At 34.0% G+C, this 20,320-nt stretch overlaps 1 protein-coding gene and 1 non-coding gene across 6 annotated transcripts in view; one reads left to right on the top strand and one right to left on the bottom strand.

The window, feature by feature from the left end:
• FBXW7 (F-box and WD repeat domain containing 7) overlaps positions 1-20,320 on the top strand; it is a 233,573-nt gene that overhangs the window by 169,281 nt on the left and 43,972 nt on the right. The window contains exon 1 of one of the 5 annotated variants that reach the window (XM_032332523.1): positions 587-828. The exons of the other annotated variants lie outside the window; for them this stretch is intronic. Within the exon in view, the coding sequence (XP_032188414.1) occupies positions 682-828 (147 nt within the window). The 5' untranslated portion in view covers positions 587-681. Of the gene's footprint in view, positions 1-586; positions 829-20,320 lie in introns of those variants that run through there. 5 annotated transcript variants of the gene reach the window in all.
• On the bottom strand, positions 14,081-14,187 carry LOC116585386. The gene has a single exon (XR_004283586.1). It is a non-coding gene; the product is annotated as a U6 spliceosomal RNA (small nuclear RNA).

Genomic DNA, 20,320 nt, shown 5'->3' with positions numbered 1-20,320 from the left:
AGTGCCTATTAATAGCCTTAGAGAGATAGAGTCGATTTAACGTCTTAGCATGAAATAAAGAATGGTTGAATGAAAAAGGAAAAGAGAGCATGCTTAAGACAAACAGTTGAAAATATAGTGTTCATTCTGAATAGATCTAAGAACACACATGTGTTTGTATTTTTTGAGCATGCATAAATGCTGTCCTTAAATTTGAAGCGCATTTCAAAACATTTCTAAAATATTAATGCTGATATTTGGGTAAGGAAGACCTTATTTAGGAGAAAATACATGATTTTTGTAAAGAAAACTTTACTTTCACTTTCTAGGGAATACCTGGGTTAGTAGTTGGAGAAGTTTAAAAGAGACCCTACAGCATTGCCCTGCTTTGGCTGTATTCACATTACTGACTTTGTATGGGAGGTTCACCAGCTGTTTGACTGGCAGGAGCAGGAGCTTTCACTTCACTAGTTTATAATTCCTGGCTATTCTAGGATAGTTTGCACTTCACCAAGCCTCAGACAGGTCAGGACATTTGGTAGGAGAAGGTTGAAAGACAAAAGCAGCAGGCCTTGGGTTCTCAGCCTTTTTTTGGGTTTGTTTTTTAATTAGCAAATTATATTTTAATTTGGTAGTTAGAATTTTTAGTAATGTGCCTGTATTACATGTAGAAAGTATTCATCAACCAAGAGGAGTTTTAAAATGTCAAAACCAGGAAAAGCTACTTTAAACCATGGCTTGGTTCCTGTTGATCTTAAAAGTGCAAAAGAGCCTCTGCCACATCAAACTGTGATGAAGATATTTAGCATTAGCATCATTGCCCAAGGCCTCCCCTTTTGTCGAAGACGGGTAAGTCTTGCATTTGAAAAATAGGAATATTTATTTAAATGAAGTACTTCTTTTTCCTTTAGTGAAGAAATGCTTGGGCTTTCAATTGATATTTATAAATAAAATTATCAGTGCATTATGTAGCCAGATAAAACTTAAATTTTAAGTGGTAGTTATAATAGTATGATGAGAAGTCTGGAGGGCAAGGTTATCCAGTCCATCTTTTGTTCCCTGTCTCATTTATTTTTCATGATATTAGAATCCTTTAAATTTATTTAAAAATGGTAAATGTAAAAACTGTGTTTTAAAATATGTTGGCAAATACTACAACCCCAAATTGGTAGTTTTTATTCTATGGGAAAGGCAAGAAGCTGGTGGCATTCTTCTTATACGTGGGAATTACATGAACTCTTTATAAAGAGTACTCCCAAGTTCCCTAGATTTATCTGGCCCTTAGAGATGTATTATTTTAAATTGCTGTTTCTTTAATTCAAACTTAATGTAATAGGGACTTTACTTTTTGCTGTTATAGAAAATAAAAATAGCATGCTATTGTGTGGCAGTTACGATAGAGTTTATATATAGACAATCCTGAACTAACAAACATTTTGTAGAACTTGTGCTAACGTATAATCAAGTTATGATTTATTGGATGTTTTTCAGGATAACGTTCTCCTTTTCCTCAACAAGTTCTGACCCTGTTAATATTAGCAGTTTGTATTTTTTGAGTTAACTTGGTATTGCTGGTTTGAATAATTAACTAGAGTAATATATTTTTAGATCTAAAATATGTTTTTGATCCTGAACACAGTAAACCAAAAATCCCCACAAAAATCTGAGATTAAATGGTTATTTACATGTAACAGTGCTATTAATGTTTTAGTTCCCTTTTTTAAGAAGAAAAAAAAATGAAGGGGAAATATTCTACTAAATAAGATCAACACACAACACCTGACAAGTTTTTTTTTCTCCTTAGTAAAAACAATCTTTTATTTGCTGGGACTTATCCTTCGTAAAAATGTGTTTTCTAATTATCTTAGCTCCTTTGGAGTAGTTTCCACTTCTACTCTAAACAAGTGTTAGCCATGTTGAAAATATTTTGAGTGAAGTTTAAATAATACAGTTTCAACATTGAACATGGAATACAAATATCTCCATCACCCTCTTATTTTCTTCTTTACTATGTTGTCAGAAAACTGTTTATTTTGTCTTCTTTTGCTTTGTCACTTTTATAACTTCTGAATGAGGTCACTGTTCTGATTTAAGCATTTACACAGAGACCTCTAATAGCTTTAAAGTCATTAATAAACTAATTTATTATTTTAACACTTCTATAAAAGAAAATACCAACCCAAGTAAATTTTTAAATGGAGGAAAAGAAGTGTGGGTTTTTTAAATGAAAGGATTAAGATATTAACAATCAGGATAATCTTGTTCTTTGTTGAGTATTTCTAATAAATTCTTAGATACAATATATGGCAAATTATTTCATTATATCACAGTGTATGTTTTCTACCATTATTTTCTAACATGTACATGAAACTTAAAAGGCTCGGGAGCAGATTCTATAAAATTAATAGAGAACTTCAAGGCTTTCCCTGAGGGCTTCCTAGGGTCACTATGCAGCTTGACTTTTCTGGGTTACTATGTTATGTTAATTTATAGCCTTGCATTTGTAACAGCAGAAGAGAACTAGATTTGAAAAATAAAATTCATACGAGAAAGTTTTTTGGGAAGATAACTAAAAAACACATTCAGTTTTGGACTGCCTACCTGCCAGTAACTTACTATTGCATAACTCATTGACTCTGAGTACTAGAAATACTAGAGGGATCGTGTAATTATATCCCCCCCTTTCATGACTGGTTAATTTAGATAGTTTTTAATTGGCTTGCATGTTCTTTGTTATTTAATTTATTAACTTTGGTAAATTGATAATAAACATTTTAAAAATATTATTTTTCTTTATCAAAGACTTTTGGTGATATATAATTATTAGTCATTTCATGTGTAACATCTAGTATATCTCTTACACTGGGCATATTTTGTTTTCAAGCAGATTGTTCTACATTGACCCAAAGTACATAAAGCAGGTAGATTTCTGTATTTTGTAGGCCATTTTTTTCTTCTAGGCAGTGAGCTAATGTGCACTAGATTGACCTCTTAGTAAGACTTGTAACAGTCTTGACCTATTTGAAAATTTGAAAAACATGATATTTTATTGTCACTCCATCCCTCATAGATGTTAATCCATTTAGTGTTTGCACAATAAAATAACTTCAAAAAATTGTGAAACAATCTTTTAGTTGCTATAACCACAACCTCAATTTATATCTCTTGAAATATTTTCAGAAAATTTATTGACCTACTATTAAGTATAATATTGGTATTGGTAGTCAAATTTAATATTATATAAATTATTCTGGTCTCTCCTCAGAGGTACTTTGGATTTAATATTAACAACAGTAAAGAAATAGCAGTCTAGCTGTTACTCAGTTACTGTAAATGAAAATATTTTTAGTATTAAGGTCCTCATTATTTATTTACAATTGCTTAGGCATTCTTGATACTAAGTTATACTTGGAACTTGTTAAAAGTGTAGACTCATGGGGAACCTGGGTAGCTCAGTCGGTTAAGCGTCCAACTCTTGATTTGGGCTCAGATCCTGATCTCAGGGTTGTGGGATTGAGTCCCTATCAGGCTCCACACTCTGAGGTTCTCTTTCTCCCTCTCCTTCTGCTCCTCCCCCCTGGTTGCTCACACTCCAAATCAGTCAATCTTAAAAAACATAGAATCCTGGGTTACCAACTCTTTTGAATAGTCTTATGTAAGAGATCTGGATTAAGGTTTAGGGATCTATCTATATTTTTAAAAGCCCTATAGGTAATTGGATCAGGAGCTTTTGAGAGTACTAGTTGAGTATTCTAAAAGAATTGTCTTTTAGTAGAAGAGGAATTTTCTAGGAAAAGCTTATTTAATCTATAAAATCACTGGAAATTTTTAATTTTTTTTTGAAATTGGAATGCCTAATTATGGTAACACGCTGTTTCTGAAATCCTAAGGTACATTATTTTTCCGCATTTTGAACATACCTAAGAAGTGTTTAAAATACGAAAAAATAATGTACCTCCTTACGTGGCCGATGGAGAAATTGCTGCCCTTCCCCGGGATAGCTGTCCTGTTAGAATCCGAAATCGGTGTGTGATGACGTCCCGTCCACGTGGAATTTTGATGGAATTTTGTAGCTTATCTGGCAGCATTTTTTTTCTTTTTAGATAAGAGAAAGAACATCTTACAACTAAAGAACATCTTACAACTAATAATACTAAGAAAATGTACTTCAGTGCTTAAATTTCATTTTGTAACTCATTTTGTTTGGAAGCTTTTTAAACTTTCACAATATTCTCATAAAGTTACTCTTCATTATTATTATTTTGATAGAAATCTCCAGATGACATGCAAATGGCAGTGGTTTATATAGGGCTTTTAAAGCTATTGGACTTTGCTGACTTACAGACAAAATATTGTTTTGAGAGTTTCCTGTATATTCCTGGGCTTGAACTGTGTACCAATTGTGCCGCATAAGCATTGGCAACAAAGCGAAGAGTGTGGAGAACTGCTGGTGGGGTATTAGGGTGGTGAGGTGGGGTCAATATGGGACAAGGGCTTGTTCTCCTGAGACAAAAGAGCTCAAGCAATAATGAAATACATGACTGGGATTTCTGATAGTTGGAAACAGTTTTGTAGGAATTATGTTCCATATCAAATTCTATTCAAAATACCACATTTAAAATAATTTTTCTTCAAAGTAAAAGTAGAAATTAAAGTAGAATATTCGTGTCATTTGGGAAAATGTGAATATCACTCCTGTGTATTTTTATCATTCCAGGTTAGCTTAAGTCAAACTTTCTTCAAAGGGCCAGTAAATATTTTAGACTTTGTGGACTCTATAGTCGCTATCAGAACTACTCTTCTGTGCCACTGGAGCACAAAAACAGCTATAGATAATACTTAAATGAATGGGTGAATGGACATGACTGTGTTTTAATAAATCTTTACTCAAAAAAGAGTGAAGTCTAGGTTTGTGTGATTATAATGATACTTCAGTAAATCTTGTGCATATATCTTTTTGCTTATATATATTTCAGCTCATGGTAAATTTTCAGAATGAGATTGTTAGTTAAAGCCGTAAGTCTTACATTTCCTTTAAAACCATCATCTTCTCTTCTAATTCTTTTGTAATTTTGTAGAAAAGAATCTTTGTGTGGCTAACTGCTAGAATTTTAAGACACTGCTTATTCTCTTCTTAATATGCAGTATTAGTATAATAAGGCTATTAATAATTGCTATCTTTTTTAGGAAAGCCCACTATGTATTCTAGGCACTGTTTTAGTTGTTTTGTATATTTTAACCCACTGAATGCTTAAATGACTTAAATGTTTGGTAAGTACTTTAAATTAGGTATTCTCTCCAATTCAGTAGACTAGAAAACGGAGGCTCAGACCAGCTAATCTTCCTCAGTTTTCTTGGTGAGTAGTATAGCTGCATTTAGCTGCAGAGTGCATGAATGCTGCAGCTAATAGCAGTAGCCTTTCTCTTTATACATTTTGTTTTTATGTGAACTTAACACTTTTCAACTACTCTTAGTATTTTGTAGGGTAAGCCTGGGAGGCTATCATTGTTGACCTTGTTTCTGTGAGAAAATAGATTCAAAGATTAAAACAAGTAACTTACAAATAACTTTGATATGATAAAGCATTTATAAATACAGGGTTTTTGGTGTAATCTCTTGTAAGATGTTTCACTTATGAAATTACCCTGCAGATTACACAATAATTATAGTAATAAAAAACTAGAGATACTTGAACAGGATGCATGTTTGTCTGTTGTCTTTGTAAGCTGAGTGAGTGATGATACCTGTTAAAAAATTATTCCTGACACTTGTTCAAATGGCAAGATAGACTTTATTCAGGGGTACTGTGGTGTTATAGATATAGGAACTACTACAAAGGGGCTTTGTAGTAGGGGAGCGAGATTGGGCTCAACTCCAAATACAGCAAAGAAAAGTGAGAGTTTATAGCCAAGGAACAGTTTGAAGGGGTCAGTGGGGAGAAAATTACTAAGAGGAAACACCGGTGGAGAGGGGGCTTCTGGCTAAACCAGTGTAACCAAAGTGGTCAGACATCAAGTGGGGGATGATAGAAGATGAAGAACCCAGCAGTTACGGAAGGTGGTCAGATACCAAGATTGGGAGGAGTCTGGTTAAACTGAGTAGGATTCTTGCTTTTGACAACGTGCCCAAGGACAAGGCCTAGCTGAAAAAGAGCTCAACAGAGCCTATCTAGAGTTTGGTCAAGAAGAGAATCTTTGTCATACTTCAGGGTCTGTGGTTGGCAGACAACTGAGAGCAGCTTGTCTGGACAGATAAAGCATCCTCCGACTGCAGTGCAGTGTCATTCTCATCAGTTTGCTCAACCAGTACTTTTGACAGTGAGGACAAAAATTTAAACAGCATTTTACCTCTCTTAGCTTCAGTGCTGTCTTAAGTTTAAGTTTTTTCTTCATTGTTGAGTTATCAATGATACTAGATAAACCTATATTCAAAACTTTAACCTTATTCAGGCATAATCTAATTAGCTATTTTTTGTATGTATAATATTCAGTTAGTTTAAGTAGTATGTAATGTTAATCTATTATGCTCCTTTCATAGACTATTGACCAGTCTATTAGTACCTCTTCAGCAAAGGCCTGCCAGTTTTGTCAAATAGTTGTATTACCTTTGTTTTAAAAAAACAAGGTATCTAATTACTTACTCTATAGTAAGTTCCATTTGTGGGAAGATTTTGTATGTACCTCCAAAGTAGGCCATCATAAACTCTTTTGCTAAAGCCAGCTTGTGAATTAGTACCCTTCTGAATTTAATAATCTCCCAAATCCTCCAAATTCAATGATGGACAGGGAATTTTAATTTTCTGCCAATAGTTAACATCTTTTAGTTCTCTTCATAGAAATAAGACATACTCAATATGTAAAATTTAGAAAAAATATTTTCCTTTACAATTTACTAAATTACCAGTAGTTCCACTGCTGAAAAATAACCATAATAACAACTTTAAGTAAATAATTTTTTAGGAATATTGGTACTTTAATTCATTGTTAATATATTGTTGATGGTTTCCCATAATTGTAGTTGCTTAAAAATATATAGTCTGTTCTTCCAAAATTTTCCTCATATTGTTGATTTAGACAGTGAACTCCTTTAAACTTTTTTATACATGAATCCTGAACATCTCTATCCACAGATTTCTAGAAGTAGAATTATTTGGTCAAGGAGTATGAACTTCTTTAGATTCTTGAGAAATACTGTTAAATTGTTTTCCAGAAAGCAATACCAATTAAAAACCAGCATGAGGGATTTCTATTGTTGTTTAAAGAGTAAGAAATCATATTCTAAGGAAATTTATCCCTATGTGATAAAGTTTTGTGGATTTTGCTTAGTTAATACTATGTCATTGTATTTCTAGTCTAGATTTTTTATCATAGGGAATTTTTTTCCTTTTGAAAAAATAATGAGATAGGCTTATACTTACAGCTTCATATAAGTGAATGATCTAGTCAATTTTTTTCTACTCCTATAGTTTTAAAACTATAATCTGTTTTTATCTGGACAGATGATCCACTTGTATAGTTTTATGATTAATTACACTATCTTTCTGTAAGTCTTAGGATTATTTCAGTTTTTGCATCACCTTAGTTTATCCTTTTATATTTCTGAATTTTAGGGTAATATTTGCATAGTGTAAATGACAGCCCCTCCCAAAGTATATTGCTATTAATAATATTACGACAAGAGTACTTCTCATACTAACCAGAGCAGCTGCCAGAAATATTTGCCTATTCCTTATAGCACTACTACTTAGTTTTACATTTCTGGCATAGTTTTGCCTTTACCCCCAATCCAGGTTTGCCTTTTTTTTTTAATCTTGTCCAGCCATGATTCTTACTGAAAGTAGTTGTTGCAAGTCTGCTCTTTTAAAATGTCTTGATTCCTGAAAGTCATTCATGAAACTCAATATCCATTTATTTTTATTTTTATTTTTTTAAAGATTTTTATTTATTTATTTGACAGAGATCACAAGTAGGCAGAGAGGCAGGCAAAGAGAGAGAGGGAAGCAGACTCCCCGCTGAGCAGAGAGCCCCATGCGGAGCTCAATCCCAGGACCCTGACATCATGACCTGAGTCGAAGGTAGAGGCATAACCCACAGAGCCACCCAGGCGCCCCTCAATATCCATTTCGTGGAATTCTTAGCCAATTAGAAATAGATGGATGTTTCCCCAACATACAGAAATATGAATCCTTTAAAAAGCCAGCATCCTCCATCTTTCCCCCAGACCAGTCTGTGTTGTGCCTCTTTCTTTCTAGATTCTTTCCAGGACCTCACAGTCTAGCTTCCCTCTCTGGTTGGAACCTTTCTCCTGGCACTGATTACATCCACTGTTGTCCTCATCCATCAGTGGAACATACTGTAATTGTTGCCATTACCTTTGGCCCTTAAGCAAATATGTACTGCCCAGTGATGTTATTGCATTTAGTTATCTTGTCTCCCCAGTTAGGCTATAAACTCTTAGAGTTCAGAAATTATCCTTCATGTCTTTTTATGCTCCTAGTGATATGCAGGAGAAAGTTAGTATAAATATTCTTATGACTAATTTGTTGAAGTATGTGTTAAACTTGGAAGATTCTGAAGGAGTTTTTGTTCTGTTAAGAATATGGCATGTTTTTGTTTACTAAATGTTTTTAAATGACTGTGCAGCTGTGATTTGAATATTTTATTTTCTAAATTTAAATAAACTCAGATACAATTTGACATTTTATTTTAAAAGTAATTACTACTTACCAATTTTGAAAACGAAGGAGAAACAAACGTAGGGTAAAGTTATTTCTGTGGCACTTTTGAGATTCTACAGTAGCCAAAAAATGTCAGAAAATGCTGAAATAATGGGAAAATTTACAATACTTTGGAGAGAAGAAAGAACAGGGTGGTGATATGAGCAAGTTTGGAGGGAAATTTTAATAGGGTACCTGATTTTTTTTTTTTTTTTTTTTTTGAGTAAACTAAAATGTGGCTTCCTTTGGTTATTTTCCCTACACACATATTGCACTAGAACTGGGGGAAATTTTTCAACTTGAAAATTTTGAACTTGAAAAATTCAAGCATTTTCAATTGATCTGATATGGTTTATTGTCACTACTTTTTTTTAGTCAATAAAAGAATTAGTTACCACATAGCAGACCATTCTATTTTAAATCCTATCAGGCCTTTTCTTCTTCTTTTTTTAAAAAAATTAATTAATTAGTTATTTTTAAAATTTTTAAATTTTTTATTTCTTTTCAGCGTAACAGTATTCATTGTTTTTGCACCGCACCCAGTTCTCCATGCAATCCGTGCCCTTTCTAATACCCACCACCTGGTTCCCCCAACCTCCCACCCCCCGCCCCTTCAAAACCCTCAGATTGTTTTTCAGAGTCCATAGTCTCTCATGGTTCACCTCCCCTAACAATTTCCCTCAACTCCCTTCTCCTCTCCATCTCCCCTTGTCCTCCATGCTATTTGTTATGCTCCACAAATAAGTGAAACCATATGATAATTGACTCTCTCTGCTTGACTTATTTCACTCAGCATAATCTCTTCCAGTCCCGTCCATGTTGCTACAAAAGTTGGGTATTCATCCTTTCTGATGGAGGCTTAATACTCCATAGCGTATATGGACCACATCTTCCTTATCCATTCGTCCATTGGAGGGCATCTTGGTTCTTTCCACAATTTGGCGACCGTGGCCATTGCTGCTATACACATTGGAGTACAGATGGCCCTTCTTTTTACTACATCTGTATCTTTGGGGTAAATACCCAGTAGTGCAATGCAGGGTCATAGGGTAGCTCTATTTTTAATTTCTTAAGGAATCTCCACACTGTTTTCCAAAGTGGCTGCACCAACTTGCATTCCCACCAACAGTGTAAGAGGGTTCCCCTTTTTCCACATCCTCTCCAGCACATGTTGTTTCCTGTCTTGCTAATTTTCAGGCCTTTTTTTCTTAAGAATGTTTCATGTGTCATGCATAAACTTGAGTAAACAGAATATAAATTATAAATTTTCTTGTGGTCTTATTCTCTGTATTGTGCAGGGTACTAGCTATAAATAAAAGTGATGATTCTTCATCCCCTGTACCTGTGGATATACAAAAGTGAAAAATTACAATCCTTTATGCATCTTAGATAGTCTAGTGGTAAAAGCCTTAAACCTTTATAGTACAAAAGTATAATTTTGCTTGAATGCACCCGTGTACAAAGTACTATGAGTACAAAATACTCAAAGCAAATGATTCAGGAAAGGCTTCACAGTAACTTTGAATTAAAACATGGTGTTTGCTAGTAAGCAGATGATGAGAGAAGTGATGGGCAGAAGGAACTTGTATTATTGCTTGTGCTTACATCTCTTCTTTTCACATTTCACACTTATACTGCTGCAAATTATTGCTTATGTCTTGACATGACATTTATCAGTATTACTGTCAGCCAGAAAATATGTGTTGAGCACTCGGAACAGAGCTGCAAAGTTTTCTATAGTTTTCTATAGTTTTCTATAGTTATATGGCTATAACAGTGAACTAGGTGGAGGCCATGTCCTCATGGAGCTTACTTTATGGAAACAGAAAATAGTCACTAATGTTAGTGTTTTGATGACAGTAAAATAGGGTTAATAGTATAGAGTCTAACTTGGGATGCAGGGGAAGCACTATACTTTCCACGTATGAACTCATATAACCCTTAAGATAACCTTGTAAAGTGGGTGTTGTACTATAGTATCCCTATTTTACAGATGAGGAGTCTGAGGCATAGTGAAGGTAAGTAATGTGCCCTAGAGTTAATAAGTGATAGAGCGGAGATTCTATGTCAGGCATCTGGCTCTAGCATCACAAACACTGTGGTAAACTGACCTTGGTAAGGTTGTTGAGTGAACAGATCCTTAGTTTCCATGTGTTGTAAGGGGTAACTTTTGCTGTGTAATCCTTGGTTTTAAAATACATAATTCTTACTTTGGTCCCACAGCTCATGATGGCTTTAGTATCTTATTACTAACAACATTGCTTTCTAGATGTTTTTATCATCAAGTGATGTCCTCTTATTATGTGTACCTCAATTGTCAGATATGAATGTAAAACAAATTATAATGTGATGTGTAAGTCTACAACTACATTGTAGAAATAACTGCCTTGAATTTTTATCCCTGTTGTTGATAGATAACAATCTGTTCAAATAGTTTAGTTACTTTAACATCACAGGGCAAGGGCTATTAAGATGTAGTATGGGAGACAGATGAAAAATATGCTAAAAAATAAACTTGCTGCCCACTGTCCCATGTTCACAGACCAGATGTCCAGCATGCCCTGAGAGCTAAGAATTTTTTTTAAAGTTAGCCAAACCTAACTCTAAGTAACTTAAGATAATCAGTTTTATTATTTGAATACTCGTGAACTTCCTGCAAAAATATTAATGTATAATATACTGGAAGTGTTCAGTAATATATGCACCATATTACTTTTCTAAACTCCAAAAAGTTCTGAAGTCAGCAACACAGCTTTTTCTAAAATTGTGGAACTAACTCCACAGACCTTTGAGTTTTACAGCTGTCACCCACATACAAAAAAATGGAATATTCTTTGAAATGTCAAAATAGTTAAAGCCTTAAGTTCTGAGTGCATGCATATTTAAATCCTTTAAAACATACATTATATAAATGAATACCTAAATTTTACTAAGCTCCATATAATATGGTAGTTCAGAGCCTATATATTATTTTTCTTCAGTGAGAAATGTAACTCTCGTTAGCAGACATATTCATTAAATGAGGAATGAGAACCCCCGTCACTTTTTTACTTCATGGAAAATTAATACTACTAAATTAGTTTTTGTTCTTCTAATATATATTAGGCATACTCCCTGTATGTGTTGCTACTATAACAGAGATGAGTAAGGCAGACACCTTCCTTCCTTTAAGGAGGCTACAGATGCTTTTCTGTCTCTGAGAGATGTATCTCATTGTCCCCATTTTGTAGTCACATCTAAGTCAGAGGAACATGGATTAATTAATGTATTCAACAGATAAGCATCCATTAATTGCCAGGCACTTCAGATATATTAGTGAACAAAGTTCTGGGCACTTCAGATATATTAGTGAACAAAGCAGAAAAAGTCCAACCTTTTATATAAGTTAACATTTTAGTGACCCTGAGAATTCTGCCTACGATTGGACAACATGTTTGGTCTGTTCCAGTATACATTGTGTCACCAGACTGCTTCATTCTGTGGTACACTTTTCTAAATCATCTGGTGGTAATTTGTCTTATAGTTTCTCTGTATGTATATGTGGGTACCTACATACATATGCATGCATACGTTGATGCACACTTTCTCTGGCTTGGTGACTTTATTGATATGTATAATCTATTGGTTTTCAAATACTGTTAGATAGTATCTAGCACAGAATAGTATTTTGAGGTTCTGAAAGATTAAATATGATTCTATTTTATTTCATTTTTTCATATTCTTGGAAGAAAACTTCAATAATATCCTACCAGGCTCACCTAGTGATCGCTTTCTGGATTGTTCCTGGGTCAGATTAGAGTTCTTGGCCCTATTTCTGACTTGTGGAAAGCTGCATAAATTAATGTGTGTTTCACATATAAATCAGTTAAATAATGGCAGATATAATTTTTAGTAGATATGTTTATGGTAGGTATAAATAATGATAGGGATAATTTAAAGATTTTATTCACTAATTTGACAGAGAGCCAGCAAGAGAGGGAATGCCTGTGGTGGAAGTAGGAGAGGGAGAAGCAGCATCCCCACTGAGCAGAAAGCCCGATGCAGGGATCAATTTCAGGACCCTGGGATCATGACCCAAGCTGAAGGCAGATGCTTAACCTGACTAAGCCACCCAGTGCCCCTAAGATTTTTTTTTTTTTTAAGATTTTATTTATTTATTTGAGAGAGAGAGAGACAGAGAGAGAATGAGAAAGAGAGCATGAGAGGAGAGAAGTCAGCTGGAGAAGCAGACTCCCTGTTGAGAAGGGAGCCCGATGTGGGACTTGATCCTGGGACTCCAGGATCATGACCTGAGTCTAAGGCAGTCGCTTAACCAACTGAGCTATCCAGGCACCCCAAGATGTTTTTAATATGATAGAAATTTCACCATAGAAGTAATGGCAGAAAGGACTAGCATTTGTGGTAAAGTCAACAACATTCTAAATGTTAGGAGTTAGAATTCAGTTACTGCAGTTTACATTCCATTTACCTCTTGATGCAGCATATCTCTTTATTTGCCTACATAGTGTTTTATTCCTAAACAGTGAGAATATAGATATTTTTAAATAGTAAATCTGAGATTAATCAAGTTTTCTCTTGTAACTTTGGTAGTCTTTATATAAATATTCATATATTTATAAACTTTATTGACATTTATGTAGGTCTAGAGGAAAAGCAAGTAGGAGCAAGTATTTCTCAAACATTATCAAATTAATACTGACTCTAAAATCACATGGATAGCTATTTGTTTTTTGTTATTCTGTGATATTTACATGTAATAATAGAGAAATCAGTTTTGAGAGAAAAAATGTAATATTGGATGAACTCTTAAATTTTTCTCCTTCCTAGTATTGAAAATGAAAATAGAAACTTGTGGGTTATTTCTATATTTAATTACATTTTTATGTGTGAGTGATTTCATATAGTTCACTTGGGAGCAATTTAAGCTTAAACAGCTTTTCAATAATCCACAGAAATCTCTGCATTATCACTTTGGATTTTAAAATGTCATTGTTGCTACTAGTTTGAACATGTAGGGGCAGTATAATACTGTTTTTGTAAATCTTGTCTGAATTTGTGGAATTTTTGAATCAGTAAGTGGTGTTAAAAGTTTGTTCTTTCCAAAAATGTAGCTAGCTGTATGTCTTACATTTTAAAGGATGAATGGGACTGTTTAAGTTCAAACAATTCTTTCAATTTAGGTTCTTATATATATTACACCAAAGTTTTTATATTATGGAAACTCATGGCCCTGATTTATATTCGAAGTCAAGGAATATGTTAAGCTAGTTAATAAGAAAAATGTACTTTTATTGTTAGACAGTAAAAATGAGGACATGTAAGTGGATTTGCAAAAATAGACAAAATGCTAAAATTAGTGCAATTTTGCTCTTTTTTTAAAAAAAAGAAGTATGCAATGCTTCACGAATTTGTGTGTCATCCTTGTGCAGGAGCCATGCTGATTTTCTCTGTATCATTCCAGTTTTGGTATATGTGCTGCCAAAGTGAGCACTGAAATTAGTGCAATTTTGCTCTCATTCTATCGGTACCAACCTTTTCAAAAATGGATGTTTAACTATGAGAATTTTTTAATAAGGACTTAATTTTTCAATCTGACAAGTGAACAAAACTTGGATTACTAAACAATCTTATTTTAAGATTCTTTAAGTGGTATTTTTTTTTCAGTATCAGAATGATTAGGTTATTACAAAATGGATAGTTTTTTTCCCATTAAAATTGATTTACACTCAGAAACAACTGAGTAGTTTTCTTTTCCACTTATTCAATCTATAACTCCAGGACGGCTTTAGGCATTGGTGAATGGCACAGACTTAAATCTTCACCCTTATGAAGTTTATAGCAGAATAGCAGAGTGCTTAACAGCATAGATGATAGAATCATTTAGACTTAGGATTACATTCTTAGCTTCACCACTTACTAAGCCTCATCTGTAAAATGGAGATAGAAGTACCTACTTCATAGGATTATTGTAAGAATAAAATGAAATAACCTATAGAAAGTATGGTTCTGCAAGAAGAACTTAAAAACTGTTGTGAAGTTCACAAGACTTTTTTTTTTTTAGATATGTTGATTAAAATGGCAATTCTCCTGACATGATAATAATATTTCTTTTACTAATGGTTAGTGTTTTGAATATTTTTTCATTTTTCGTTTCTTCAAAAATGTATAGTACCAATTTTGAACAGTCATTTTTCTTAAATAGTTTCCTGAGTGACTGTTAATCTCTAAATGGAAAGCTACTGCACATAAAAAGTTAATGTGATTTGGTTCTACTTACATTATGTAGATTCATTCAGTGTGACTATCATATGTATAAAAGTTAACCCCATTATGTCTTACTAAATTAAGGTAATATGTGCTATCTTATTATTTTGTTTGGAGTCTCTCAGATGTTTAGAATAAATATGTTGGCTTCAAATGCCCATTATATTAAAACAAGTTAAATTGCTATATAAGAACTAAAAATAGAATTTATTGATTCACATGTTGGTTGCTAAAACGTCTAGCAAATAGTTTCCATTATGATCTTAAGCTCTGACTCCATTTCTTTCCCTAGAGGCCCCAAAATAAGTTAATTAGGAAATGGAACATACTTGTTAACATATTTGAAAACTACCTTGTCAAAATGGTCCCTGGAATATCATGACTACATAAGAATTGAGACTTAAAACATTCAAAGAATTGATTCACAAGTCTTAACAAAAGTGCTTAAAAATTTAGATCTTCCTTTGGTACCCTGTACTGCTCTTAGTTCTCTTTATTTTTTAATTATGTGGAAACCCCATATTTAACACACATGCATGTGGACGAACATGCACACACACAAATGTGTATTCCCTGCCCCCCCAGTTCCCCCAATACACACAAATGAAGTTCTCACCCACCCGACCTCTGTATAGTAGCTTATCTGCAGTGTTCATGCTGCAACTGCTGCATTGAGGGGAAGTGGTGTTCTGCCGTTTTCATATTAGCTTTGTTATCGTGCAGTATTTTCAGCTGCTCATACTCATTACCATACAGCTGGTATGTAGAGAAGAGAAGGAAGCAAGCAGAAGTTGTACTGTCTACAAGAATAAGACGCTCTTTTGCAAATGGGGTGTTGGCAGATGGGGCATGTATTTGAACAGGTTTTACTAATAACAGGATGCATTAAAAATCATTCTGAGAAAGTCCTAAGGTCAGTGCCATGAATTCAAAGCTTGAGAGGTTGTTCAGCGTTTTGTAGACCTTTTTAGAATATTAATTAACTCTAATACAAAAAAGTAATAAATGGCCAACCACAGCCTCTTCTAAAAACATTTTTTATCAGTTTTCCTTTTTCATTTTAGGATATTTTCTCTTTAATGTAATTTAAAGAGCATTGAAACTGCTTGCTAGTGTCTGTCATCATCTTACACTGTATATCTTCAATATATTTACTTAAAATTCCCATACTGTGATTATATACAAAAGTATATAAACTTTGAGCAATGTAATATGTTTTCAGATTTAATATATAAGTGTTGAAATATTTCTTAGAAGATGAAAACAAAAGAAAATTTAGAAATGCCTCTTTTTGTATTGTTGACTCCATTGAAGTTTAAGATGAATTATGTTCTATCTCCATTCAAAGTTAGAAGTGAATGGTATGCCCCAGAATGAATCGCTTGTTAAAATTATTATTACATGCTTTTCATATTCACAAAACCAAATGAAGTAGTAATGAAATAATTATCAGTAGCTTAAAAAAGTATTTCAGTGGGATCTTATTCCTTTTGACCCTTTTCATTAACTGTAGTGTTTCTTGGTAGATCCTGTTTCAGTGGGAGATTGATAAAAAGCAGCTAAAGCAAAATAAAAATAGCCAATCACATGTAAAATATGTAGTATCCAATTTAATTTTAATGGAAATGGCACTTAGCCTGTTACTTTGTTCATAGAGAGTAAAATACATACTACCAAAGATTGTTTTTTCCTTTTTTTAAAGCAAATATTGTGCTTTTGATAACTCTCAAAAACTTTCATGCTTCAGATTTCTTTTTTTTTTTTTAAGATTTTATTTATTTATTTGACAGACAGAGATCACAAGTGGGCAGAGAGGCAGGCAGAGAGAGAGGAAGCAGGCCCCCTGCTGAGCAGAGAGCCCAACGTGGGGCTCTGTCCCAGGACCCTGAGATCATGACCTGAGCTGAAGGCAGAGGCTTTAACCCACTGAGATACCCAGGCGCCCCTCATGCTTCAGATTTCTTATCAGTAAAATGGAGATACAAAAATGCTATCTGTTGAGTTAATACCAATGAATAAATAAAATACTTTAACTGAGATTTGTGGGAAATGATGTACATATTTAATGTTAAAAGCGTGTATGGCCCTTTGAATAGTAAAAGTTTGTATTCTGTTGGGCATTTTTAAAGGTACAGGAAGATAATTGCATTTTTGTTGTATATCAAACTGTATTTTCTTCCAGTTTGGTTTATGCTTTCATTGGTAATTGGTAAATATCTAGAAAATTTTATTATTTTTCCCTGAAGGGGAAATACATGTATATAGCTATATAAGATACTACAAATAATATTATATATTAACATAGCACTAAATAAATAATAAATTTATAAGATGTGTTCACCTGTATCACCTTTCCTTATAATGAAAATTATGAGTTTTTCAAATCACATAATTTCAAATCAGTAATTTCCAGTTATTGTAATTCTGTCAATATTGATTAAGGTGCATGTTACATTGTTCATTATCTCATGTAAATATTATTTATTGATACCCTGATAAGTGTAAGGACTACATAAGCAGCTGAGGTAAAAGAACCAAAATGAAAGTGGTCACTGCTTTCATGGAGCTTAGGGTTTAATGGGGAAGATGGGCAAATAATGTGTCTACACTCTGACAAGGCATTGGTTCAAGTACTGTGATTAACAGCTTTAGAATGGGGAGAAGGTAGCTCTGAGAAGGAAATTGGAGAAGGCCTATACACAGATGATTCCCATGTTTTTATCTCCAGTCTAGACCTTTGTTCTCAGTTCCCAGAGCTACCTGGAGCATGATTTCCTCACCTGGATATGACCAAACCAAATATGACCAATCATGGACTTCGTGATCCTCCCTACCCCAGAAAACAAAAACAAGCAAACTTGTCTAGTGTCTGACTCTTGTCTAGTATCCTCTTTCATGTCCCATCCTGTTGCATAAGAAACTTGGGTCTCATCCTTGATAAACTCCTCCTCCTTTATTCTTCACAACTAATCAATCTGTCACCAAATGCTATTCATTTTATGTCCTAAATATCTCTTAAATGTTCACTTCTATTCATCTTTGTTTCACCCAGCTAGTCTAAGCAACTATTCTCTCTTGCCTGGTGTCATGGAATAACTTCCTCACATAATCTCTGCCACATCCACTCTCACTTCCATTCTGGTTTTAATATTACATTTAGAATGATTTTTCAAGTGGCGTATCTGATTACCTCCTTCCCCTGACCAACATCCAGCATAAGCTTTTCTTTACTCCTGTGGTAAAGACCTTTATGAGGTCTTGCATAATCTAGCCCTTGTCTACTCCTCTAGCCTCATTCTGTACTTGCCATAGAACCTCTATTCTATAACCATAGGGGTACCCTTCCCCCACCACAACACATTTTAGTCATTCCTTCAGAGAAGTCTTCTCTGAACCCCCAGACTAGGTAAAAACCTTAACATAATGCATTTTCTTAACACTGCAGCATTTACCTGCCAATTTTATCTCTACTTTGTTTTATTTCATTATCTTCCTCTCCTACCACACTATAAAAGCTCCCAGCCATGAAGCTGAGACTGTCCTTAACTTGTGTATGATAGGCATCCAAATAAATACAACTGAATGAGTGTTTGCAGGAAATTAAAATAACCATTTAAACCTACATTTGTTGTAATTATGTATCCCAGGTAGAATACACATAATTAGTTGAAACAGTATAGGATAGAATCACAGAGATATGCATGTATCGGAACTGATGTTTATACCTAGGAAGTGATAACCACACATGGATCAAATTCACATTTTTTAAAGATGGATTGGTCCTTACAAAAAGATCTGTGTGATGAAATTAAGAAGCAGGACCAAAGTATAACCACATATTGAAGCATATGTTGTATATATACCCCGAAAAATACCCCCCACACTGTTACTTAGTTAACAAGTCACATATTTTTAGGCTGTCTACTAAACTAAAAAAGTCAAAACCAAGTGGGAGTCATAATTCCCTGTTAAATGTTTTGGAGTTGTAATAACCAATGAGAACATTTAAAACATTTCTTTAGTATTGGGATACATAACTTTTGCCAGGTTTCTATAGTGTTCAGATAACTTGGGTAAGGGAGAAAGACCTACTATCTCTTTCAAAAGGAGGCTCCAATGAGATACTTTGCTGTATTCTGTTCTCAACTCTTTTTCATTATTTCATGTTTTAGAGATATAAAGAAAAATGCATGAGGGAGTGAGGGTAAAAATAGTTCTTGTGGGGGAACGATTAGAAAAGGAAGCAAAAATGCATGTATTACTGTAAGTACCTGTCATCAGATAGATTTTCATTCACTCTGCCTACCAATGGCTACCTACCCTCAATATAATGTCAAAGATAATGGGAGCAGGCCTTCACCAAGGAGGCCCTGGCAGTAGTGTATTAATTCTTTGTCAAGCTGCTCTTGATAAATTCCTAACAGTAAAGTATATCAGAGTACTCAATTAGCTATCTAATTTGTCTCTTCTTTCTCTGTGTCTGTTATGACTCTAACATAGATTTCATGCACACATCATACATCTGCATACTGAAATTGCTTGGGAAACATCCTAGAGATTTATTAACTACCAATACTTACTGCTTTGTAGGTAGAAAACCCTATTATCATTTTCTGTAAACAGGAGACCAAGATTTGCCTGTCTTCAAATCCCAGCCACCCTATAATGGTTGTACGCCCTTGGGGAAGTTACTTGAGCTCTCGGCACCTGTTTCCTCATCTGAAAGACTGTACCTACTTCATGCAGTCATTAGATAGCTTCAGTGAATTTTATGTAAGCATCTAGAAGAGTGCCTGTCAGTTCTCTTCTCTGTATGCTTCATTTTCTTAAGAAAACTTTATTTTTTAAAACAGTTGCTTATTTAAGCTGGAATAGTTTATGATATTTTTAATGGTGGGCAGTAAAGGAGCACTCAAATTAAGTGTAGTATTGTTTATTTTCCCTTTTTTCTTTAGGTTTAAAATATTACCTTCTGTTTCTTGGAAATATCTCTTCCTCTTTCTAGCTCTATGCATTGTCATATAAATTGAGCAATTTCCTTTACCAATTACATTGATTTGTCCTTTTTTAAAAATCTATTTGACTGTCGTTCCACCCAAATTAGTAGTTTTTCCAGGATAGAGATGACATCTTGCTCAGTTTTGCTACTTTTTGCTTAGTGCCTGGCTTTCAAGAACCCTGGCTAGATATTTCTTGAATGTAGCAGATGTAGATCTTTCAAAATAAAATGTTTGAATCACTGTTTAGTTTTCTTTCTCCCACCTTGTTTCATTGTTTAGAAAACAGGAAACCATTATATGGGGCAGGATTCATTTGGATGAAACTAATAATATTGCAGTGGAATTTGGGTTTAGAGGCTC

The sequence above is a fragment of the Mustela erminea genome, chromosome 2, assembly GCF_009829155.1.
Source record: "Mustela erminea isolate mMusErm1 chromosome 2, mMusErm1.Pri, whole genome shotgun sequence".
NCBI lineage: Eukaryota > Metazoa > Chordata > Mammalia > Carnivora > Mustelidae > Mustela > Mustela erminea.
The sequence above is the reverse complement of the archived record's forward strand: the minus strand, read 5'-3'. Positions and strand labels throughout refer to the sequence as shown.